This window comes from Dasypus novemcinctus, chromosome 1, assembly GCF_030445035.2.
Source record: "Dasypus novemcinctus isolate mDasNov1 chromosome 1, mDasNov1.1.hap2, whole genome shotgun sequence".
In the NCBI taxonomy this organism is placed as follows: domain Eukaryota; kingdom Metazoa; phylum Chordata; class Mammalia; order Cingulata; family Dasypodidae; genus Dasypus; species Dasypus novemcinctus.
The window spans coordinates 157,909,623-157,936,866 of NC_080673.1; the positions used below are offsets into that span (position 1 = coordinate 157,909,623).

A 27,244-nucleotide genomic window follows, 5' to 3' on the forward strand; every position below is an offset into this window, starting at 1 on the left:
CCTATACTGGAGAGATTTAGTTCATTTCTGTTTGAACATGGGACAGTTGAGTATTGTTAGGCTGAAAATATGTCTGTTACTTAGAGATTAAGTATGGCTTATGGTGATGCGTATGGCTGCCAAATTGACAAGGGGTGGACCATGATGGTTGGGCTAATGTGTCAACTTGGCCAGGTAATGGTGCCTGATAGTTTGGTCAAGCAAACACTAGACTAATTGTTATGGTGAGGACATTTTGCGGATTTAAATCATTAGTAAATTGATTGCATCTATGACTGATTACATATACAATTAACTAAGGAAATTGCCTTCAACAATGGGAGCAGTCTCATCTAATCAGTTGAAGACCTTAAAAGCAATGATGATTTCAGTAGTCAGAAGAGAGACAATCTTCATCTCTACTTCATCCGGCAGCTGCTTCTGGGGAATTCATTGAGGACCTTCATCCGAGATCCTTGTTTGCCTCTGCTCTACGGAATTTGGACTTATGCACCCCCACAGTCATGTGAGACAATCTTATAAAATCTCATAATATTTACAGATATCTCCTGTTTGTTCTGTTTCCCTAGAGAAGCCAGACTAATACAGAAAGGAAAAAAGATAAAATGAAATTACTGGTAATTTTCCACAGCATTATACAAGTAGATATATTTATCATGGATTCTTTTCTTTTAATCATTCCTCTCATTTCAATTCACTAGCAAGAAAAATAGCTCAGTTTTAAATAGATTTCAATCCTGACCACTACTTCCCATCATGACCTTTTGCCTCATAATTGATCTTCCTCTTTCTATGAATAACATCCCTGCTTCTCTTCTTTATATAGAAGCTGGAGTGATCCTTTGAAAATGCAAAATAGACCATGTCATCTCTGTTTAAATCTTCTAAGTACCTCCCAAAATATAGAATAAAATACAAACTTCTGCCCCATAAAGCTCTGTGTGATTTGGCACCTGCCAAGGTCTTTGCCCCCATTTCTTCTTACCCTGCCCTTTGAACTCTCTGCATTTACTGCAATGGTCTTTTTTGCTATCCCTTAATCCTCCTAAGGCCTCAGGGCATTTTCACCTGCTCCTCCTCCCTCCTGGAATGCCCTTTCCCAGGTTGTTACCTGGTTGGCTTCTTATCATTTTCTTTACAATAATTACCATCATCTGCTATCCATCATGTATTTATTTACATATTTGTTAGTCGCTTTGCTGGAATGTAATCTTAGGAAGGCAGGGGATTTTTTTGTGGTTGACCACTGTACATCTTCCTCAGACTCTCCCTCCTAGCCCTACTCCCAGAAAAGAGCCTGAGATACTCCCAAGGAGGGACTGAGTAACTGCAGAATGAGTACACAAATAAATACCAAACTCTGAACTTAGACTTTGAGCCATCTCTCTGAGGTCCAGGAGTATCCCCAGATGCCTGGAATCTCTAGGACAGTATTTTTTTGACATCAATATGTATCCATATCCATTAAGAAACTTGTTAAAAACATAGATATGATTTCATTTCATTCTAGGTTAGATTCCCCCCAGTCAGCATTTGATGGAAGTATCCCAAGTGTCCTGGATGATTCTGGAGCAGCTGGCCCTCAACTGAGGTCATAGCAAATAGAAAATCCACACAGCCTTTACCTTATTTACAGAAAATTGAGAGTTAATTGCATATTAATATTGAACTGTTCAAACTCAGGAGAAATAGGACATGAGGCCTGGAGAGTAATTTCTCAATTGATGTTAGTGGGAGTTTAGTGAGCTTTGAGTTGAGAATGATGGAGACAAGTACACAGAAAGACTGCTTTATATATCGGGTGTGGTATATGGTTAAAGATGTCACGAAGTATTTAGGGTGTTCCAGTATTTGGGATGAACACCTTTTACAGTTAAAGTTAAAATGCATTAAAATCAGCAAGTTCATTCATTTCAGAATGATGCAAATAAAGGTCAATTTTTGGATTCAGATTCAGTGAATCCCCTTAAAATGCTCATTCAAAATCCCATCAGTAATTTTTTGCTTTTCAGATAGAAAGAAGAGTGCTTTCCACACAGTTGAAAAGGACCATTTAGAATGGGTAATGTGAATACAAGTATGAATGTCTTGGGGTTTATAGACTAGTACACTGAGGTAGATAAGTTTTTGTTACTGTGTCTTATCAGGTAGAATCTTATACCTTTACTACATAGTCAGAGTTTCCTAAAACACATAAATACAGCACTTCTGTACCATATTCTTCCTGAATGAGATTTCAACACAGATGGAAAGTGATCTATTAATAATACACATATAATGTGGCCACTATAATTGTTGTCCCTAATCAAAATAATGCCCTTAATTAGAAAATATTCTATAAGTTTTTAAAGAGAACCAAACTAGTTCCTGTTTTGGGAAAACTTAAAAAATTTGATTCTGTTGTGTATTAGTCAGTTAGAGGGGTGCTGATGCAAAATACCAGAAATTGGTTGGTTTTTATAAAGGGTACTTATTTGGGGTAGGAGCTTACAGATACCAGGCCATAAAGCATAGTTACTTCCCTCACCAAAGTCTATTTTCACGTGTTAGAGCAAGATGGATGCCAATGTCTGTGAGGGTTCAGGCTTCCTGGGTTCCTCTCTTCCAGGGTCTTACTTTTCTCTGGGTTCAGGGTTCCTCTCTTCCCAGGGCTTGCTTCTTCCTGGGCTCAGAGTTCCTCTCTTCGTGGCACTTGCTTCTGTTTCCTCAGTGAGCTTACTTTCTGGGGCTCCAGGTTAAGGCTTCAGAATCAAATTCCAACATCAAAACCCCTCAACTCTGTCCTTTGCCATGTCTTTTATCTGTGAGTGCCCACCCTACTCAGCGCCTTAATGATGTGGCCCAATTAAAGTCCTAATCATAACTCAATCACGCCCAGGTACAGACCAGATTACAAACGTAATCCAATATCTATTTTTGGAATTCATAACCATATTAAAACTGATACATGTTGCAATAGGAATATAATAGGAAAAAAGATCCCTACTACATATGCAACCTTAAAGCATGCTGAGCAAGACAGTGATCTGACACAAAGGGCTGGCATGGCGAGCTGATGCCACAAGTTGACATGAGGAGATACAACAAGGAGACACAATGAGGCGACACACAACAAGCAGGGAGCAAATGTGGCTCAAGCAATTGGGTGCCTCCCTCCCACATGAGAGGTCACAGGTTTGGTTCCTTGTGCCTCCTAAAAGAAGACAAGCACACAACAAACAGACACAGAGAGAAGATAGCAAGCACAACAAAGGGGGGGGGGGTAGAAAAAAAATCTTTAAAAAAATTTAAAAATTAGTTCCTTTTATTTATATTTTAAATTTATTTTTATTTATTTCTCTCCCCTCCCCGCCCCCCGTTGTCTGCTCTCTGTGTCCATTCACTGTGTGTTCTTCTGTGTCTGCCTTTATTCTTGTCAGTGGCACTGGGAATCTGTCTCTTTTTTGTTGTGTCATCTTCCTGTGTCAATTCTCTGTGTGTGTGATGCCACTCCTGGTCAGGCTGCGCTTTTATTGTGCAGGGTGGCTCTCCTTACGGGATGCACTCTGTGCGTGGAGCTCCCCTATGCAGGGAACACCCCTGTGTGGCATGGCATTCCTTGCGCACATCAGCACTGCATGTGGGCCAGCTCACCATATGGGTCAGGAGGCCCTGGGTTTGAACCCTGGACCTCTCATGTAGTAGGCAGATGCTCTATCACTTGAACCAAATCTGCTTCCCTATTTTATTTTAAAAGATATTTAAGTGCCTGGTTTGTATGAGGCCTTGTGGTGAGTAATGGGATCTGAAAGATAGAAGGTATAGTCCCTTCATTCAAGGCCTGTTTTTCTTAATAGCATTTATTATTACTTGGCATTTTATGTTTGTATATTTCTTTATGTGGTATTCGTTGTCTCTGCTACCTGAGTATAACCTTCTATTTTATTCATTGTTGACTACATCCACAGGGTTTAGAGAATATGCACATAGTATGCATTCATTAAATATTTGTTTAATGATTTTTAAAAAAGAGGTAAGCATAGGGTGCAGTGGAGTGCTACAGGAGGAGCATTAGCTCAGCCTGAGGAGTAGAGAAGACTTCAGTCAAGAGCTAAATTCAGAGGAACAAGCCGAAAAGTTTCCAAAGAGTGAAAACATCATGATTCAGAGGAAAGTAGGAACAGATTTCAGTGGGCTTTGGATGCCATGTTAAAGAGATTGGATTTTTTCCAAAAAAACATTTGGATAATTTCAAAAAGACTTTTGAAATTTGAAAAAATTCCCCACTGAGATGAGTTGTGGTAGATGTCATATCTTTGATTTAACCTGCCTGGTTCTAATTCCTCTGATGACATTGCCCTGATTTTCCTTTAGTGCCTGTGATTGAATTGGGTCTGTCTGTACCTGGTAGACCCCAGGGATAGGCATGCAACCCAGGCCTGGACATTTAGTGTTTTTCATATTCTTGGTCAGAGAGATTTACTTCTACATGACTCAAGTTGGTCCAGTGAGACTCAATCCTATGACTGTATATATAATATACAAATATAATAATGTTTGTTCAATCTATTGGGTTTATTAAGGTACTTTCATGCTGGGGTTGTCAAGCTTTGAAGTATAAATCTGGAGTTTATGGGTCCACCATGAGGGAAAGATCTGAAAAAAAGCCCAAACAGAGGACAGTGGAATTAAAAGATGAAGATAGATGCTTTCTGATGACATTGTGATATAATCTAGATATAACCACACCTGAAACTAAAACCATGCCTGGACTTTTCAGGTTTTGGGTCAATACATTTCCTTTTTTTCCTTTTCTTAAACCAGTTAAGTAAGCTATATTTATTTCTCATTTAGCAGAAGAATCCTAGCTCTTTGTATAGAGAAGAAAATAAACAACAGAAACCAGAGGTACAGAGAAAGACTCCTGGGAAGGAAAATTAGATGGCTGAAGTATTTGGAAATATGATAAGATTTAGCCAAGGTTAGATAGAAAACAAAAAGTTTACCAAGCCAAATTTGAGCAGGAATCTGAGGGGTAAAGAACTTCATAAAATTCCATAGAGGTGAACCATCCATTCAGCTGTCAGTAGAAATCAAAGGTCTTGAGTCAGAATGGTTACAGTTTTATCAAGGGTTGAGGCAAGCGCTCTAGCTGATCTCAGGCTTAGGCAGTGATGTGGGACAAGGACACCGATTCAAATATTCAACAAAGACATCAGGCTGTTCTACACCAGACTTAAGGAAGTACTATTTACCCATATGATGCCTATATCTACATGTGCATTTTTAATTTCCTTTTTATTATTTATTATTATTGTATTTTTGTTCTTTATTCTTAGTTTTTAAATGTTTATTTTGTCATAAGCAACTTTTATCCTAGAACTGATCATAGTACAGAGCGGATTTTATATTTAGAAAGTGGTCTGGGAGTGTTTGGAGGGCTCACTACAGTGATCATGAGTGGGAGAGAGGAGGCCAGGTCACAATACCAAGATCTGGTTCTGAAGGTGAAAATCCTTATTTCTTGACTGCTGGAATGCAACTACATATTTGCTATAAATCTCTGGCAGATTCCTCCAGTGCTCCTCAAGGCTTAGAATGCCTTTGAATCAGGCTCATAGGTCATAGGAAGCCCATGCAACCATTCCATCTTAGGAGAATCTATTTGTAAATGGTTGGATATTATAAGCCAGTGTATGCAATCGTGTATGTTCCAGATAAGTATAAAAGTGGCCCAGAGGAAGCTCACTTACAGGCTAGGTGTACTGTGAAATCTTTCTTTCAAAAGTCTAAATCTCATCTCTAGTTTTCAAATGGTGCCCAAGGGGTTCATGAATCTACAGGCTTTATCACCTTGGAGGTTGATACTCTCCTAATGTCTGGATTCAGCATCTGGACTCATATAAAAAAATGTTTCAGTTCATCCAGTGGAAATATAAGTTAAGACAAAGCAAGCACTTCTGAAGTTTCAGTACAGATACCCTTGGACATGACTTTTCAGTCAAGTCTATCAAAAATAATGTGTAATAAATGAATAATGCCAATCCATGCTCTGGGTACCAAGGCAAATACTAGGAATTCCTCAAATGAAAATTGGTTAGGACCAGAATACATATGTTACTTAACTTCAACTGCTTCCAAGCATCGAAAAGAAAAGGGGAGGATCATCTAACCATTATAGTAAAGGAAAAAAATCTTTTATATTATCTATTTTATTGAATTTAATCAGGAGGTTGTTTTTTAAAATACCATACAGGTTGCACTGTTAACTACTGGAGATGATACAACTGAGCAGATAAAGTAATATACTTGCTTGGTTATTGCCCCATTGTCCAACTGAGACCCTGGTTTTAGAAGAAGAGGAAACTCTAAGCAGCTTCAGAGAGAAATGTAATATGACACGATTGTAACACTCTATTATTCCATCTAAATAAGAACTTTTATAAAATCTTGACCATACACTCCTCTGAAGATTATCTCTATCTGATGTTATGATACTATGATTCAGAAAGAATACCAGAGACATGATATAAAGAATGCCCCTCCCCCTTTTGAATGTTAAAAATCAGAATTTTAGGGACAGAAAGATAGTCTTGGGCAGAAACATAGCTTCCCCCCCCCCCATTTATTCCATTCTCTGGAAGCTTATAGACAAATAAGAGAGATGAACATTAAGAAATACTTACACAAATAAACATATACTCACTGTTGTAGTAAGTCCTATGATGGGAAAGCACAGGATCCCATGAAAACATATAATAGAGGTATCAGATAAAAACTGGGAGATAGGGTGTCAGTTAAGGTATCCCCAAGGAAGTAACATTTATCTTAAGAACTGGTACAATAGAGAAATTGAGAGAAAGCTAGCGTGATCTTTAATTTCACTAGCCCTTCATCTTGTTCTATCCAATTTAATGTTAACTGATCAAATGAAATGTTCAATTCTATAATTTCCATTTAGTTATTTTAAAAAATAATTACAATTCTTTTTTCGAAACTGCCTCTCTTCATATACTATAGCAATCATTTCTTCTGCATGCATTCTTTCATGCATTATATCACTTTTTTTACTTTTTATTTTGAATTACAGATTCACTTTTTATTTGAATTATAGATTATAGATTTTTATTTCAATTATATATGTGCAAAGATAGTACAGAGAGAGCCCATGTATCCTTTACCCATTTTTTAACCCCCAATTGCACCTGCTATAACTACTGTAAAATAACAAAAATAGGAAAATAACATTGATATAAAGTATGTGTATAGTTCTATGTCATTTTATTACATGTATAGATTTGTATAACCTTCATCACAATCAAGATACAGAACAATTCCATTACCACAAAGATCTCCTTCATGCTACCCCTTTAGAATCAGTCACACCTAACTAATCTCCTACACCATCCATAACTCCTGAGAAACACTAATTTGTTCTTCATCTCTATAATTTTTTAATGAGATTGTTATATAATTGGAATCGTGGTATATAACTTTTAAAAATTGGCTTTTTCCCCTCAGCATCATTTCCTTTGAGATCCATCCAAGCTTTTGCATGTTTCAATAGCTTATTCCTTTTTATTTGAGTGGTGTGGATACATCAGTTTGTTTAACCACTTACCTGCTGCAGGATGTTTTGGCTCTTTCCCATGGACTTTAAATATATTAATTATCATTATTTTATTGTCCTTCTCTTATAAGAAAGCAGCTGATTGCTTGCAGGTCTGTTTCTATTGATTAATTCTTTTTTCGTTACTATGGGTCACATTTCCCTGTTTCATCTCATGTGTAGCTTTTTAAAAAAACTTATATATTAAATATGCCAGATACATTATGGAAACTCTTGATTCCATTCTTATGATCTTTCTTTGAAGAACGAAGATTTTGTTTTGGTATGTTGTTAAATTACCTAGAATGTGTGGAGGCTTAGTTTTGTGTTGTTAGGGTGAGTCTTAAAATGTTTTTGCTTTATTTTTGCAACTTTGTCATTATTCCTGAAGTATGGTACTTTTGGGGGTTTTAATGGAAAGCCTAAAGCCTTGAAATTGGCAGGATTCAAACTCAAAACTCTGACTCCCATATGTTGGACAGCAGCTGAAATATCTCTGTTCTTTTTATTTTTTTTCCCCATGCTTTCAGGTCTTTTTCCTTTTTGGGATTTTTGACCTTTCATCTGTGGAAACAGCCAAAGATTCAAAGTAAGTTTATTTTCAGATTTTAGGTCTCCCCCTGTGGTACCTTTCTTTCTGAAATTTCCCCCATTAATTTCCAAGCACCCCGGAAGCATCAAATCCTATGTTTTGATTCTTCAAACCAATAAAACTGCAGTTTCTGCTGAAGTTCTGCTGCCCCATATATGCCAGACTGGGTATTAGCCTCAGGGGATATTGTATAAACACAGATTTCACCCAGTGTGGTTCCCATTTTTTGAAACTACATTCCTCTCTAGTTTTTGCCTATTTTCAGTTATCCACCAAAGCCTTTTCAAACTTAAAAAAAAACTTTTACTTAGAGTTTATAACTGTTACCTGGTTTTTTTGTTTGTTTGTTTCATTTTGTTTTTAGGAGGTACCAGGGATTGAACCTAGGACCTCGTACATGGGAAGGAGGAGCTCAACCACTTGAGCGACATCTGCTCTTCTCAACTGTTATCTATAGGCAGGTTAGTGTTATACAAGATACTATGCTGTGAGTTATCATAATTTAATTTGTTTTGAATTTTTACATAATTTTGCCTATTTATGCTTCTGTGGAAGGCAATTGTAGAGTTCCTAGTTTAGCTTTTCATGCTTAAAAATACATTTTTTATCTTCTCTAAGTGTTTAGTCTCCTGACAATTAAAGGCTTTTCTATCCTTTCTGTTTGAATTCAAATAAAAAGACAGTTCATCTGGAATAAAAGTTTCCTGATTTGAGATGCCATGAAATGATACCACATTTAAATCCAGTGTTGCACAAGCAACCTATTCCCCCCCTCCCTCCACCAAATCAGTTAGATGTGGGCATTTTGCTTATTTATTATCCAGTCACTAAGTGACTGGATGATAAATGTAATATGCTTCTTTGCCTGATATGACATATGAGACTATCTTATTGCCTTTCTTAATCCCTTTGCACTCACTGAATCATCTGCTTAGAAAAGTCCTCTGATGTCCTGATGTGGGATCAAGGCAAAGGCCCAAGGAGTTTGGTTAAAGTTTACTTTATAATCTCCTCATTTTATTAGAATATGTTGATTCCAGTTTGCTTGGCCTTTCCATTTAATTACTCTCCCTAGAGAACTTTATTTTCATAGCTGACTGAAAGGTCCTATTTTCTCCTAATCTGCCCAAACTTAACCTGTATTTGAGTGTTCATCCAGTTTAGGTCTTCTGATTTTTCCTACCAGTGAACCTGCACCACTTTCTTTCTTAGGGCATTTTCCTCATGATTTATCAATTTACACATTCCAAGTGTGCAGAGAGCCAGTTAGTAGTTAGAAGGCAAATGAGATGGGGTTAGAACAGAAAAGAGGTGAACTTGAAAACTCCTGCTAAAATATGTTTAAAGCTGGTATAGTTACAATCAGACAATGGAAGCTTCTGCCTATCAGGTGTATTCCTCAAGCTAAATGGTGTTTTGTCTCATTTTATAATTCATAAGAGCAAAATTTCCTTTTCCAATAAGATCAGAAGATTCTCGAAGGCAAGTATCATGTCTACTTCTCCTATAGCATTGGGCACAGTGTCACACATAAGGATACACGTTTATCTAAAAGCTTTGCTTTGAACCATGCTTATAACTTTCTAAGTATGTTCAAGTGTTTGTCCAAACTTGATATCCTGCTAAAGAACATGAAGATACACCTATATGGTACATAACTTTGACTTCTACCTAATCCTCCATCCTATCTCATTCTTGTCTACTACTTCCTCTCATACTCACTCTGGTCTTGCTATACTAGTCTTCTTTCAGGACTTTTAACATGTCAAGCAATTCCTGCCTCAGGGTCTTTGTACTGCTCTTTCCTTTGCTAGCATAGGCTAGCATGGCTAGCTCCTTTTCATCCTTTAGATTTGAGATCAAATGCTCTTTCCTCAGAGAGCCCTTCCTGATCTTAGCAAATTCCTTCAGATTTTCCTGAACTCTTGCCCATTATTACTGTTTTACTTTCTTCATAACACTCATCAGTACCTGAAAATATCCTCTTTGTGTTCAGATGTTTACTGTATGTCTTCCCATGTTAGAATATAAACTCCATGAAGGCAATGACTTATCTGTGTCATTCAGAGAAGTACCTCCAGTGTGCAGTGCCTAAATGAATGAATATTTTAAGTTGTTACTCTATGAGCTATCTTGAAGTCAGTTTTTAGTGAATACACTTTTCCAATATACATAATTTTAAATTGATTTCAGTGAAAAATAGCAGAGAGGTAGAGGCTAAAGAGATATTTTAGAAGAATAAACAGACCATTACTTTTAATTTAATCTCACCAAGTAAAAGCATAGCTTGTAGGGCTTATCAGTAAAAGGCAAAGGGGAGATAGTAATATCTGGCATATAATAATAGCTAATATTTATTGAGTACTTACTGGGTTCCAGGTTCTGTTTCAAATACCAGACATTTTAACTCGTTTAGTCCTCATGCCAACTCTGTGAGGTAGGCATATGTGGTGACTTGGAGCTCTGTACCCCAGAAAAATATGTTCTTAAACTTAATCCATTCTTGTGAGCATGAACCTATTGTGGTAGTACCTTTTGATGAGGTTACTTCAGCTAAGATGTGGCCCACTTCTATCAGGATAGGTCCTAAAACTATTACTGGAGACCTTTATAAACAGAATGAAATTCAGATAGATAGAAAACAACAGAAAGTAAGAAGCTGAAGATCAATAGAACCCAGACCCCAAAGAGAAGAGAGAGACCAGGAGAGGCCACCATGTGCATTGACATGTGACAGAGGAGCCCAGGACCAAGAATCATCGGCAACCAGCTCCAGAACACCGATCTTTGGGAAGAAAACATCACCTTGATGATGTCTTGATTTGGGCTTTTTCCTATCCTCAAAACTGTGAGCTAATAATTCCCATTGTTTAAGCCAACTCATTTTGTGATATTTGCTTGAGCAGCCAAAGAAACTAACCAGCATTCTATAATTTTTAGGAAAGAGGACATTGAGATGAGAGGTTAGGCAAACAGTTATATAGGTTGATTTGCCTGAAATCACAAGGCTAATGAGAGCAGTTCTGGGAATCAATGCCAGGCAGTTTGATTGCAGTCTGTGGTTGTAACCACTGTGCTATATTGCCTCAACTCTAAGGAGATTAGAGTATATAAACTTTTTATTATTCCATTTATTTACCAAATGGATCTGACATTGTTCTTTTGTGTATAGGTTTACAAATTGTTTAGAATAAAGAGTAATGGACATAATGTTGTGATACTGATCCTGGTGTGTTAATAATCTATGTAACACCAATATGTTTGGTGTTCTTGAATCTGTAAAATGAAAAGCTGGACTACAATTTATCAGCGGCAATGTACCCAAAACTTCATAGCAGAACAGTTAGTTTATTTTTCCTGAGACTCACGGTTGGAATAAGAGGTTTGGAAGCTCAAACATTTTTAAAAAATTGATTTAACTAAAATAGTAATTTAGGGTCTGTCCCAAAATTATGGTGGGACCCAAGATCCTGCATATTTTGCAAGCTATCCTGCTCTCCAGGTATATTTCAGGCAGTCAATTTGAGTCTTTGAGAACCAGCAGTGATGAGTAATGGATAAGCACCACTCCAGCTGCAGACCTTTGTGGAGACCTCAGAATCTGGAGGTGTGAAGCCACTGGCCTCTGGCCATACACATTAATAGGAGTGCAGAATTCAGGTCTCCCAACTCATAAATTTGGGTTCTGTTTGAGAGTCCATTCCACAAAACCTTGAGAAGTTTTTCCTACTAGGTTGCCACATTCCATTTATCAACTTTCACATTATAATAAATAATATTGACAGAAGAAAAGAACAATTCATCATGGTCCACTACAAAACCTACCCAGGCTGGATTTCTCCAAAAGCAGAGAATATGTGGGCTTAGAGGTAAGCAAAGAAGGGGCACTAAAAATTAGAGTAATATTTGAAAATGATATATTTCATATTTCTTAAAATATATATACCAATATATAAAAGGGATCAATTAGCATTTTGTTTGGATGGCCTTAGATTTATTTTATATCTTTATACTATTTATAGTTTATTATATATACTTATTTATTTTGAATTACTCATAGGGGAGGTAGCTTTCTCAATTAAAAATTTTTATTATTATCATTCTTATTTTAATGTTTGGGTTTCCATAGCTCTTAATTCAGCCATGAATCTTATTAAAGATAAACTAGTTGTTCTCCTATGAACGTGTTGGGCACCACGCGGCTGGGATAAATTTGGAAGAATATTGTTAGGAATATTGAATACATTACCTGGACTTTGTTCATCTCCAGTTTGTTCTTCTCATTGGCAGTCTGGTCTTGTTTGCTAGCTCCCTTTTTCTGCGGACCTTTCCCAAAGAAGATGTAGTTTACAAAGGCATATTCCAGCAGAGCCAGGAACACAAACACAAAGCAACCCATCAGATAAATATCAATTGCTTTGACGTAAGGGATCTTTGGCAGGGTCTCCCTGAGATGAGTGCTGATGGTTGTCATTGTCAGCACCGTGGTGATGCCTGTGAAACAGAAAGATGGACTTAGCTGCAGGCACCCCCGTTAAGGTGCCCTTTGAAGCTCGAGAGGCTGGATGCCATGTTTTCATGGTGCCCAGAAGGATGGCAGTGACATTTGGCAAAACAGGGCAGGCATTTTGAAAATAATAGGTGCAGGCAGCTTACATAGTCCATTAATGAATCACAAGTAAGATGTGCAGTTAGTGGAAGGGTGAAAACTATTTTTTTAAAAAAATGCATAAAGAAAAAAGAAAAGCAGATAGAAAGGCAGATCAAAATCCTACGAGAAGGGAGTGGATGTGACTCAAGAAGTTGAGCACCTGCCTCCCACATGGGAGGTCCCAGCTTGGTTCCTGGTGCCGAGTGAAAAACAAAAATAGCTGACAAGCAAAACTGAAGGTAAAAACCATCTCAGGGAAGCAGATGTGGCTCAGTGGTTGAGCGTCAGCTTCCCATATATGAAGTCCGGGGTTCAATCTCTCATCCCTGGTACCTCAAAAAAAAAATCTTATTGGAGGCCTACTGCCAAATGATTGTTACATGCCACATCTTTCTTTCAGCATCTTACTCAGGCTCCTTCTAAATCTTCCCTTGTGGTACTGTCCCACACCGTGGCCATCAACATACTAAAAGTTGGTGACCACTTTGAAGAGATTTAGTTTAGTCCTGTGGATCTATAAGTATACACCAGGTCACATGGTCAATATTATATTTTAAACTAATAATACTTCATTCATAGTAAGAAAACACTAGAAGAAGAAAAAATGTAAGAAAGCTCATGATTTTCATGAAGCATTTGATTTATAGATGTTTATATATAATATATTTAGATTTTAAAATATATAATCTTGTTCGTTTGGTTTTTCAAATAGCATCTCTAGTTTCTTAATTCCAGATCCTAGAGTGAACTAGATCCCTCGAGTCAGTTTTCTGACTAAAATAATTCAACTTAGATTCATTAAAGATGTTTAAGACCATAAACTTTTAAAAGGCAGATTCTATTTGATCTGTTTTGTTAATATAATATTCTTAAAGGCATAGTGCTTGTGTGGTTGCATAATAAATGGTTTTTGTTGATAATGGTCATGATGAAATGATAACTAGGAAAAGCAAGAAATGAAAAAGTAGTTGGAAACCTATGTAAATAACTTGTGCTGAGATACTAATACTACACAATTGTATAGTGTTTTATAGTTTCAAACATTTTATAAATTATCTTATCTCATTGCTGTAACAGCCTGCTTAGTAAGATAAGACTGGCTTATTACTCCTGTTTTACAACTGGGTAAACAAATTTTGAGCTTGGTTACTTTGGTGTAAGACACCTGACTGTGGACATAAAGCAAGAAGGTATTAAACAAATGTATTTAAAACGAAAGCAGAGAATTGGAGAGGTAAAGCCTGAAACTTGATAGAGGTTCTTAAACATAATGTCAGGAAGTATCAAAGTGAGATTAAAGATAACTGATGGCTGCCAAAGGGGTAAAAAGGTAGCAATATAAAAGAAGGGGAGGAAACAGTTTAGCATCCATTTACTATTCAGATGATTCTAGATGTGTAGATCCTCTTATTTGATTATTCACCTTTTCTAAATGATAAACAGATAAAGTGGGAAGTCAGGATTCCCATACAGAAAGTTAAAATCGTTCAAAAGTGAGTGATGGACTTGAATGTGCTAGACTGATGTGAAGTGCCATCACGAGTGGTCTTACTTATTTCTTTGAATAAAAGTTCATTTCACTTCCTATAATGCTAACTAATGTTTTTAACAGGAATGACAATTCATTTCCAAATTCACTGATTACATTTCTGAATCTATTTCTTGGAGTGAATTTTTGTTCAATAAGAAGTGTTAGTAAATGAAAGTATTTTTTTGATACGTAAGGTTTTAAATATCTCAGGTTTTACATTTCAGTGAACAGATTAAGCATTTTTATTTGGTGACATCACTAATAAAAATTATTAGCTTTGAGTATAGAAGTATAAAGAGAGCCCCAATTCATGAACTTACTATGTTATTCCCTAGCGTTGATATTATCCATTATTTTCTTCCTTAATCATAGCATATACACACATTCATATCCATGCAAATAATATGTCTATATACATATGTATTTTATGATAAACTATTTGTTTAGTTTTCTTAGTATTAGGATGTTCAAAAGTTGATAAGGAGCTGTCAGTACTTGATTTTGTGAGCCTTCTGTTCTCAATCAATAGAAATAAGCTATAAGCTATAGAGATGACACATAGTCTAGGTGTAAGAGGGTATGCTGAACATATAATCTGGTTTGGTAATCTCAGAAGAGATTGAATATGTTAGTTTAGACAAAAATGATGCTCTGTTTTTGCATATGTGAGAATAAGCCTCAATGAGTAATAACTGAAATGACTCTAGGATTTAATAATGAGGCAGACCCGTACATATCTAGGGTAAGATAGATCATCAGATAGACCCTACGTCTTCTAACTTGCGAAGAAACACTTCAAGGTCTTAAATACAGTCTTTCAGTTTGCAGCAATTACTCAACTGTGTAAGACTAACTCCAAATTTTTTTCCTCTAAGAAGAAAACCATTCTTGTTCTGTCTTAATCATGGATCATCAGTAAAGCTGATGAACTATCTATACCTTATTCAAGTGCAATGAGCTCCTTTTAAAAGAGACTGTTAGCTATAATTTAACTCTAGTTAATATTGAAGAGATAGTATTTTCCAATAATTGATATGAGTTGTTAATAGTCAGGAGGTTTAGCTTTTTCCAGATCTAATTGAGAAAAATGCAATGTAAATGTTCTCCATTGAAAAAAGCAGAGACTAAAGAGGAAGTCATCATGAAGATGGTGAAAATTGGTGTAATGAGAATTTAAAAATTTACTCCAAGAAGCACTTATACAGTGTTGAATATATTCTAAGATAATTTTGTTGGAGTAAAATGCTAAAAATACTTTACATTGTAAAGCATTCACTCCGTGCAGTGATTACAATTAGAGCTTTAATCATGTAGCATTTCTATGGTAATCGAATTCTTTGTCTTGCTGTAAGAGAAGCTCTCGCCTATAGTTATCCCTTGATTTTTAGAAGACAAAACCCACTATCTTTCTGTAATGCTAAGAATGCATTACCTAGTGCAACTCTGGCAGCAGATGCATCATAGTTGATCCAAAAAGACACCCAGGACAGAATTGTAATCAGTGTGGAAGGCATGTAGGTTTGCAAAATGAAGTAACCAATGTTTCTCTTCAGGCGAAAACTTAGTGATAGTCGTGGATATGCCCCTGCGTTGAAAAAGAAAAACAATAATATTATCATTTGATTGGACTGTCATATTCCTTTTACTGTAGCCATAGTTCATTGTGGGGGAAACATCCTCACCTGTTGTGAACTCCACCTTCTTGGAAACCATCTTGTAGTCAACAATTGAAAACTGGGGGAGCTCAATTTTATTAACTCCCGTTACTGCTCCCTCTCCTCCATTCCAGTAAAACTCAATGTCATCAGTGGTATAGCCATCTGAAACCAAGAAACAGCATAGTTAAAAAGAGTTCATTTGTTCTGGAAATTTGTTTCAAAGAAAGTCTGGGAGCTGGAGGGAAAATACCCCGCAACTGATGGTAAGATGATAGTGCCTTAAATCATCATGGCATCTAGGCTTTATTTTGAGTGCTATCTGGCTTTAGTGGCTACTCTATGATCATTTAGTAATATCTGATATCACTGCTGCATATTTATTTGCTGCATATATCAATATATATGGAATATATAAAAATTCTCATAGTATCTACCAGTGGGCACTCTTTGGCTAGATTAGGGAATGACTGGATTCCAGGTGCCTGGACGTAGATTTTAGCTATCCATTATTTAAAACAACAACAGTGACAAGTAATAATGACTGATCAAATACTCATTAAAAGGGACAAAAGAATGGAGTGCAAAGAATGATCAAATATTTACATGTCCATTAAATGACCATGGCATTTTTAAAAGAAATATACATTTCTTTTAGAAAATTGGGCTAATTTCCCTACATGTGCTTTGATTATAACTTAATATATAGTTGACTATTTTAGGTATTATATGATTATATAATCATGTAGCTATGATACTTTTATATTATATCTCCAATCATGATGGTGGACTCTAGTTAATTAAAGGAAAATATATAGAGGACTTTTGATTGCAGTATAATGATCTACCACAAAATCTTCAGCATGGAAGGCCCCACGTTGATGGCTTGGTCTCTGTCTTGTTCTACTTCTGTTCCCACTTGCCAGTGTTCTGGCTGGATTATGAGCATATATAACAGTAACTTGCATTGAAATAATGTGCAGATATATTTAAAAATCTGAAAAAACATTTAAGCATAGTTACGGTTTTCCTAGATGCTTTCTACCTCCTAGAGACAAAGAAGACCTAAGTTCTTTTTTTCCTATATATTCCCCTCAAATAAAGAGCATCAAGTATTTTGTAGTAGACATTATGTTGACCTACTTTTCATTAAAGCCAGTAACACTTTTTACAAGAAATAAAGTAATATATTTAAAATTCCGAAGTCGAAAGCTGAGTGTTAAGGAGTCATTATCAACTTACCACTTCAAGAGTGTAAGAAATTTTAAGCTGGTCTTCTGCTCCTCTCCCCCCCCCCCCCCCTTTTTTTTTGTTTTGGAGCGGAAACAGAGCGGTCTTAACTTCACTGCTTCATGAACATTTCTAACGTCGCTTCAAAAGACTTCTTTTGAATCCTTATCACTGAACGCATTAAACTCACAACTGTTTTATATTTATTATGTTTTCCACCCTATAGAGGCTATTATTATTTTAGTATATCCAATTTATTTTATTTCTCTTTAGATCATCTCTTTTTAGGTCCAAGAACTTGCCTTCTCTCCAACGGATAATCTTCCGTATCTAGTTTTACATACCCATTTTCTAATAAGCCTAGTGTAGAAATAAAAATAGAAGATACTTACTTCTAAATATGATCCCTGATATCTGAAAGACTGTGAGTCCCCTTTTCATCTATTGGACTTCTACATGCTTCTGAACAAATTCCAGAAGAGGTGAGGTGGGGCAGAAGAATGTTATATGGACACATACACATCACACACAGATATATGATATTATGGCAGTTTCAGGAGATTGTGGATTGTTCTGAGCACTATGGATTCTAGAATAAGAACATTTTCTCTGAGGTGAAATGACTAGGGGCAAAATGACAACTTGGACTCAATCTGTATGACCTCCCTCCCAACTCCAGTTCAACAAATAGTAATCCCGATATAATTCCTGGACTCCAAAAGTGAAAGAATAATTTTACAATCCTCCAGACAGAAAGTTCAAGGTATTTTTCAAGTAAAAAGACTCAATATTGAATTTCTTACATGCAACTCCGAGAAAGAAAGTAAATATTGTGGAATAATATCTGCAGAACATCTAAAGTATTGACAGAAATGTACTACAACTCTGCTACTGCAAAATCCCATTCCTTGCCAAAATATCAGTTCTTTACAAGGAAAACATATAAGGATGAATCCTCTTATATCACCCAGATACATCTTTGAGGAAACAATTCTAAAAAGACTCTAATCAAACAAATGAATCAGGACATACAAATGCGATATGGTAAGGGGAACCTAACTTAAAAACAGACGTGGTTAAAAGAATCGCAAGTCAACTTTGCTCAGCTGTATCAAATTAATTTGCAAATTTGGATGAAATAGATAATTTTCTAGTAAAAACGCCTTACTAAAAGCTAAATTGGGAAAGATAGAAAATAAAAACAGCCTGATTTCACCCATAGAAACAAAAATAAAGAAAAACCCACCAGACCCAAGCATTTAAGAACTAATAATAAACTGCTACTTAAACAGCTCCAAAGTATAAGCTAAGAAGGCAAATTTCCAAATTAACTTATAAAGTAAGCAGAACATATTAGCAAACCAATTCAAGAAGCAGCACATTAAAAGAGTAATAAACCATACATAGGGGGGTTTATTCTGAGTTAAAATGGTTCAATATTAGAAAATCTGATAATATATTTAATTTATTAATATATATATATGGAGAATAAACCATATGAATATTTACACAGATGCTAAGAAGGAATTGTCAAATTCAACAACCATTCTAGTTTTTATATAAGCAAATAACATCATTCAATAAGTATGAATAGATGGATATTTCCTTAACATGTTAAGGTATATCAATTTCAGTAATGAAGTTAATATGCTTATTGTGAAAATGCTAGACCATTCCCATAAAAGTTAGTGTCCACTCTTAATATGGTTCTGGAAATACTAACCAATGCATTAGACATGAAAGAGAAAATAGAAGTATAAAATTGGAAAAATACTGGTTAAACTAAAGGGCTTGGAAATTACACAATTGTGTGCACATTGACATATGGTAACTCCCATATAATTAACTGAATAACAACAAACAATAAGAATTTGGTTGAGTAATGGGGTATAAAATAAATATACAGAAATCTGTAGCCTTCATACACATATGTATAAACAATTTATAATATATAGGGGAAGAAAAGACCCTTTAAAATAGAGACAAAAGATAAAATATCTAGTAATAAACAGGAATATTCAAGGCATACATGAATCAATCCTTAAGATACTTCTGAAGGGTATCAAAGGGGCCTTGAACAAATAAAAAGGCATAACACTATTTTGAATAGGAAGACTCAACATTGTAAGTTAATTTGTAATTTAATGTGATATTTAATAATGTCAAAAGAATTTTTGGTTTTGGAACTAGACAAAATGATTCTAAAGTTCAAATGAAAAAATGAGCAAATCTGAAAATCCAAGAAAACTAAACAATAAGAGAAATACAAGGCAACTAGCTCTTCCAGGGAATAAACATATAATAAAGCAACAGTAATTACAATACTGTGATTCTAGTGCTTGAACCAATAGAAAGACCAATAGTCCACAGTGAAAAATTCTGAAGTAAATATGAAAATTTAAGATATGAGGAAAGCGTTATCTCAAATCTTTGGGCAAAAGATGAATACTCGAACAAACCATGCTGGGAAAACCAGAAACAATTAGTTTAGGCTTATCTTTCATGCCATGTACTTTAAATGGATTATAGATATAACTATAAAGTATAACTATGTGTACTACAAGAAAACATGAATTTTTTTCTTAAAGCTGGCATGAACAAGGCCTTTCTAGCTATGACAAAGTCCAGAGGTCATAAAAAAATGACACATTGACCACATTGTAAAATAGATAATGTGGTGGAAAAAAAAAAGAAAAAGAAAATTAGAAAATTTTGGGAAAAATTTTGCAGAGCATTTTTCAGATAAGGCTAATTTTCTTAATATATAAAGAACTTCTACAAGTAGAAAAAGAAAAGGTCCAAACACCTAATGAAAAAATGGAAAGTGGTATGATCAGAGAATTCGAGAAAGAGGAAAGATATTCAACCTCAATCATAATAAAAGATATGCAAATTAAATGTAAAGCTATATAAAAATGTATTTTTTCCTTCTTCACCATTTGGCAAAAAATCCACAAATTGAAAGTGGGGACACAGATTCTCTCATAGATTGCTGGTAAATTGCTGGTATAATTGCTCATCTGAAATGCAATTTGGCTTTATTTATCAAAATATTAATATATATATATTTTGACCAATTAATGTCTATTTTAGAAATTTGTCCTGTATGTTTAATTGCACAATTATAAAGAATGTGTATACAATATTATTTATTATATCATTGTTTCTGGTAGCAAAGCATTTGAAATAACAAAAACTACCTCAACAGAATCCTCATCCACTGCTGATGGGAATGTAGAATGATCTAGCCATTGTGGAGGACTACTTGGCAGTTCTTCAGAAAAACTAACTATAGATTTGCCATATGACCCAGCAATTCCACTGCTGGGTATATACCCAAAAACCTGAAAACAAGGATATGAACCGATATATGCACACCAATGTTACAGCAGCCATTATTCACTATTGCCAAAAGTTGGAATCAACCCAAATGCCCATCAAGAGATGAATGAATAATCATAATATGGTATGTACATGCAATAGAATACTACTCAGCTGTAAGAAGGAATATAGTACTAACACATGGGATAACATGGATAAATCTTGAGGACCTTATGTTGGGTGATGCAAGCCAGGCATTGAAGTACAAATACTACACGACCTCTCTGATATGAAGTAAGCAAATTGAAACATGTCAGAGAGCTAGAGCTTAGAAGATAGGCTTGTAAGAAATTGGAGGGGAGAGGAAGTTTGTGAACCAATACCCACATTGGTGAAATCTATGATAAGGTGGAAGTAAGTAGTTGTGCAGTGAAGGGATGTGATTGTGGTAGGGGTACTATTGGGTTGGGCAGTGCAGCTTGACGGGGCTAGGGTTGGTCAGATGGGGTGGATCGTCCATGGAACTGGGAAGAGGGTTGGGGGAAGAAGCAGGTGAACACAGGGGATTGGCAAGTATGTCGCTGAAACTATAATGTTGAGAAAACTCTTTTAACAATATAATAAAGAAGGGTTACTGTTTAGGGTGTTGGATGGGGGGCATTTGGCACACAGTGCACCTGGGGCAGGCTTCTGGGGAGTGTGTGAGTGCTCATCTTGTCATGGTGTTTTGTATCAGTGGGTGGGGACCCATACAATGAGCAGGAAGGTGTACTCCTATCCTGGGGAGGACTGATATTCTCAAATAGAAGGAAAGGTGTCTCTTGAGAGCATGGGTGGCTCCTAGTCGGGGAGGGCAGACTAGTGTGTCAAGTCAGCATTGTTGCAAGTATCTATGAATCTTGTCCTTCAAGCAGTAAAGTTTGGTTGTCAATGTGGGCCCCAAAGTGAGAGGGAGGGAGGAATAGAATAAATGGAAGAGGGGGTAATTAGAGGGCAATGGAAGTGTTCTGCATGATCGTGCAATGATGGATAAAGGCCATGTTAAATTTCAACAAAAATTTATAAAAGTGTATGGTCTAAAATGTAAACCATAATGTAAACTACTGACTGTGGTTAGTATCTATGCTTCAATATTTGTACATCAGTTGTAGCAAATGTAATATCCACATGTAAAAAGATCACTGGGGGGGAAGGGGGTAAAGGGAGAGAATGTTGGATATATGGGAGTCCCCTATATTCTGTATGTGACTTTACTGTGACTTAAAACTTCTTTGAAGACATAATGAAAAAAAAGGTAAGGCACTGAGGAAGAAATGGTAGAGATTGTCACTGTACATAAAGGACATCTATTACAGTGATGAAAGGCAAAAAGTAAAAAAAAAAATTTAAAAATATTTTTCATTTCTTTAATATCCCATTTCTTTATTTCAGTTTTCCTAAATTACTATGTATTTTATTTCTAAAGTTTAAACTTATTATTACTATTTTATTTTCCCATTAATTGAATTTGGCAATATATTAGGCTCCATTTTTGAAGAAGTTTTAGATCACAGAGGGGGTCAACTATGGCAAGGGTGGAGCATTGGTGTGGGGTATCATTGACGGGGGATGCATTGGAGGGAGTTTGCCTGGGCATGCATCTAGGGTCGATAGATATGTTAAGATGTTTGTTGGGAATTGACCCAGTGGGTAGAGATTCACATGACAACGGAGGGAGTGCTGGGTTCCCATCCTGGGGAGCTCTGCTGTATTTCCCAATGGAACAGCAACAATCCCCCAAATGTAGGGGCAATGACCAGTGAAGAAGAATGGTCCATTTATGGGCCCTTGATACTGATGACTATGCTTATGAGCCTGTTGTGCTTGGAATTTCAATTTGGCCTAGTGTTGTAGGGTGCCTAAGAATTACCTCCTGAGAGTCTCCATGTTGCTCACATGTCACCACTCTCTAAGCTAAACTCAGCATTTAAATGCATTGACTTCTCCCCAGTGTGGGACATGACTCCTGGGGATGACCCTTCCTGGTGCTGAGGGATTACTACCAAGCATGGGCTGGTGATGCAACTGGAAAAAGACCTTGAATAAAAGGGGTAAGTGGTAAAGACAAATGAGTTTACATGTCTAAGAGACTTCAAAATAAGTTGGAAGGTCATCAGAGGGGTCTCACTTATGCATGTCTCAGCAGGATCTCATAGACAGCCAAAGTAGATACTATTCCAAAAAGTGGGGCTCCTGAGGGCTATGGAGACACCCAGGTCCTACAGTCATGGAAGATGGTTCTGGAGTTTGGTGCCTTGCCAATGGGCCCTACTTTGGAATTTGTGCTCCTGAGTGTGACAGAGTTGGACTTAGATGTGACTTCTCTACAAATGTCTCTTCTGTCCCTTTTATTGAACCTGTGGTTAGTGCTGGGGTTCATGTGTGCCCAGGAGACTTGAATCTCTGGGCTATTGATGTGCCAGCTGGGCTCTGAGCCTCAGCAGAGTTACAGCATCTACTCTCCAGTATATTGGATTTACCCCGCTCAGTTGACAGGGAGGTGAGGATGGACAATTACCACACCAAGAAACTGAGAGAGTCTACAGCTGTGAGTAGGAGAGTCCCATCTATCAGCCATGTGGGATTGAAGCCCCCTCTCAATTGAGAGGTGGAGTGGGCATCGCCATCCCAGGGTCCTCAGGATTGGGGAATAAAATATGGACTCGAATGGACCTACTGGTATTCTACTGTGGAATTGTTGTGACTCTACCAATGGAAGAAATTATATCATTGATGTGGAGACAGTGGCCATGGGAGTTGCTGAAGGCAGGGAGAGGGAAAAAGAGGGGTAATATGGGGGCATTTTTGGGACTTGGAGTTGTTCTGAATGACATTCAGTGGCAGATGCAGTACATTATATGTCCTGCCATAACCTATTGAATAGACTGGGAGAGAGTGTAAACTACAATGTAAACTATAATCCATGCTGTGTAGCTGTGCTCCAAAATGTGTTCATCAATTACAATGAATGTACTACGCTAATGAAAGTGTTTGTTGATGTGGGAGAGTGGGGGATGTGGGGTGTGGGGCATGTGGGAATCTCCTATATTTTTTAATGTAGCATTTTGTGTGATCTATGTATCTTTTAAAAATAAATAAAAAATAAATTAAAAACAAAACAAAAACAAAACTAAACAAAAAACTCCCTCAGCAGAGAAGTGGTTAAACTAATTTATGGCATGCTCATGGAATATTAGAAAGCTATAAAAAAATGAGGAAATTCTTATTAAAATATGGAAAATGCTTCAAAATCTATTTTTAATGTAAGAAAAACAAATTACAGAATGGCAATATTTATCATATGCTAACATTTATTTGAAAAATCTGAGAAAAGAAAAAACATATTTGCATAGACTTGTTTATGTATTAAAAAGTCTGGAAAGTCTGATAAAAAGCTAATAACAATTATTTCCATTAGGGAGTACTGGGTAGATAGGTGACAGGGGTGGGAGGGAAATTTTTCACTATATGCTTGTTTTATATTTTCTGATTTCTGAATCATGTGAATATATTAACAAATCAAAATATTAAATAAAAATGAAATCATAGAGTCCTCAATATTTTCTACAAGTGAGCTTGTCACACAGTGAGGTTCAAATATACACCACCAATAAGATGTGAAAAAATATAGAATGTGGTTTAGTTGAGGAAAATTATTAAGCAGACAAATAGAGGAACAGAAACTATTTCCCAAATTCTCATTACTCTACAGTTGAGGTTCATCAGAGCTGTATTATGTGCCTCACAGCAAATGTTCCAGCAGAGTGGAGACTTGTCTTGGGTGGACATTTATGTGATTAAGTGACTATGTGACAATGGAAGGTTCTGGTGGAGGAGGTGGCCTTGGGAGCTCAGCAGCAGGGACCTGCCTGTCACTCAGATCTGCTGTTTGGTTTCTGCCAGGCAGGAGGAAATGGACTTTCAAGACCACCAGGACCCGTCTCTTCTCAGAGCCATAAAGTGCTCTTCCTGTCTGACTTGCTCCGGGAATAGGTTTTAAGCTAGCATAATTTATTCCCTTTGCTTACCTTCATAATAAATTTAGACAGATTATTTTTAGATTCCTAATGTTTCACAAGCAAATATCTAGTTTACCTCAAGCTAGACAGTACATGGTTTTACTTTTAGTTGGCAACGTAGAATATTTGCAATGTAAGTATTTGTCAGAGGAGGTCTTAAATCCAGAATCTACAGACTCTCTGTGGAGAAAAACACTATTTTTAGACCAAAGAACAAAACTAAAAGTAAACCTTGTCACAGTTTGGGGTAGAATTTACTTAGAACTTCTGACCTTATTATGCCTGGAGGTTCTGGGTGGCCTGTTTCTTGTAAAAACAGGGCTGATGGACTAAAGTTGCTGTTTTATGTTGACAGTCACTGGTCAGTGGCACCTGTTTGCTCACTTCCTCTTCCTGAGCTCTCTAACCTGGGGCATTTGCCAATTTGTCTCCTCTGCTATGGACAACTTCCATGGATTCAACCCCTTATCTTTCTAGATATCCACAGGCCCTACTGCTGAAGTAATCAGAGGTGGCATTTGATGCATCCATTTTGTTGGTGTCATACAGGACAGATATCTCCAGAGCCAAGAGTTCTAGTTTTAACTCTCTGTGGTCCTGGAGACTGCGTGATTACCCAGCTTCCTGAGTGTGGTGAGCTCTCTGTCTCTTGGAGGGCTGGTAGACAGTGGTCCTAGTGGTTATTTCTAGAGGTCCAGTCTAGTGCCTGCCTTCCCAGCCCATTGATTTGTAAGTTGCTTTTCCCTGTATTAAATCACTTTTTGCTTCGACTAGCCAGAAGGATGGCTTCTATTATCCAGAAACTGGATACTAGACTTCTTCTCAAAAGAAGAATTATTTGTGCCAGTTTTGGGGTTAACACAGCTTTCAAAACCTTGGTTGTAGTATGTGCCAGTTATTCACTCATTGTTTCTGTGCATCATATACTTTCTTTACTCTGTACTGCTGGGACTTGGCTCTCTCTCTCTCTCTGGGTTCATGATAGTTTCTGCCACTACGAGGCACTGTTAGAAGGCAGAAGGTGAGGGAAGAGAAGAAGGGGGCTCTCACTTCTTGCTCTGGCAATGTGGTAGTACCAACAGCTCCTGGTGATGCTGCAGGGGCAGTGGGGTGATTTGATTCTAGACTCTCATGGTTGAAGAAGAGGGAGCATTTGTTTTGGCAATTCCCAAAACAACTAGGGCAGCATCTTGGAAAGACTATGGCAGCTTCAGATGGTTCTAGTACAGGATGTTACCAGCTTCTTGCTATTTGCTCCATTAGTGTCTTTTCATCCTTTTCCCTTTGCTTTTCCAGCCCTTCCAACTTTTGTAATCAATTCTCTGTATTAAATTCCTGTTTTTAATTAAAAAAAAATTTTTTTAGGAGGTACTGGGGAATGAACCCAGGACCTTGTACATGGGAAGCAGGAGCTCAACAACTTAAAAAAAATTTTTTTTAATTAAAAAAAAAATTCTTTTTAGGGGGTACCAGGGATTGAATCCACCTTCCGTTTCCTTCACCCTTCATTATATTATAAGCTCTATGAAGGCAAGGGCCTTCTTTTATTCCCTTTTAAATTCCTGATACTGAGAACAGAGGTTGCCTACAGTATATATGCAAAATGTATTTCTGAAGAAATGAATTAGTGAATGTTGATTATGGCATAGAGTTCTGGGTTTACTGTCCCAAACTGGTAACCTGGTATAGTTAATATGTTTGGTAGCATTCTTAATCTTGAATTACTCTCTGATTACAATGATTCCACGTACAGAGACTCGGGTGGGTTTTTACTTCCCTTATCTACATTGGTCTGTGTACCAAGGAAATGGAAAAAAGCTGCTTGCTAAATTTCAGCTTACTGAGTAAGTAGGTGATAAATTACAACTTCAAGCTGGTCTCTGAATTATAGGATCTTAGCGGAGAAACATGTAAGCAACAGTTGGAGTTGAGAGTAGAAGATGGCTCACAATTTGGGGTTGAGAGGGAAGAAAGAAGTGAGTCCAAACAGCACCTCTTGTCTCTCACTTCTGAGAAGAAGCAGAACCCTTTAATGGCACATAACAAAAGGGCCACCAATCAATGAGGATTTTGAAACTTTTCAACAGTTCATACAGTCAGTGGTCTGGGTCTTTATTTCTAAGCTCACTTGCATTTTGTTTAACTAAAACCCACTAGGTGTAGTGTTCAAGGCACTGAGATAATTTTGGATGTTTTGGCAAAAAAGATTGCTCACTCTGTTTCCGTAGAGCTTGGGTCCTCATGGGAGCATTAATGGCAGCTGGATCCAAAGGAAAGAATAGAGGTCTTGAAATACACTGTTATTTAAAGGTTACACAAGAACATTTCGCCACAGAGAGTGAACATCAATTTACTTACACCTAAACAACCTATTTACCAAAGGTTTTCCTTTATGAACCAGTGACTTCACACAGCGTCTCAAAGCCTGAACACTTGGATACCAAAGACCTTGTTTCCTAGCAACCATAACTACACTGAAGCCCTGGAAGTTTCTTCTTAGCCCCTGGGGACTTCTTAGTGGTACAGAAAGTACAGATAAGATTAAGTTGATGTCAGTGGGTAAAGATGTGTGGAGCTAGTACAAACGTAGAAGTATTTGGATGTTAGTGATCTTATTT

General features: G+C 36.8%; 1 protein-coding gene across 1 annotated transcript in view; it reads right to left on the minus strand.

Moving 5' to 3' along the window:
* Positions 1–27,244, minus strand: part of GABRB1 (gamma-aminobutyric acid type A receptor subunit beta1) — a 454,973-nt gene that overhangs the window by 18,265 nt on the left and 409,464 nt on the right. The window contains exons 6-8 of the mRNA XM_058299086.2: positions 16,045–16,182; positions 15,795–15,947; positions 12,430–12,674 (exon numbers count right to left, since the gene is read on the minus strand). Of these exons, the coding sequence (XP_058155069.1) occupies positions 12,430–12,674; positions 15,795–15,947; positions 16,045–16,182 (536 nt within the window). The remainder of the gene's footprint in view (positions 1–12,429; positions 12,675–15,794; positions 15,948–16,044; positions 16,183–27,244) is intronic.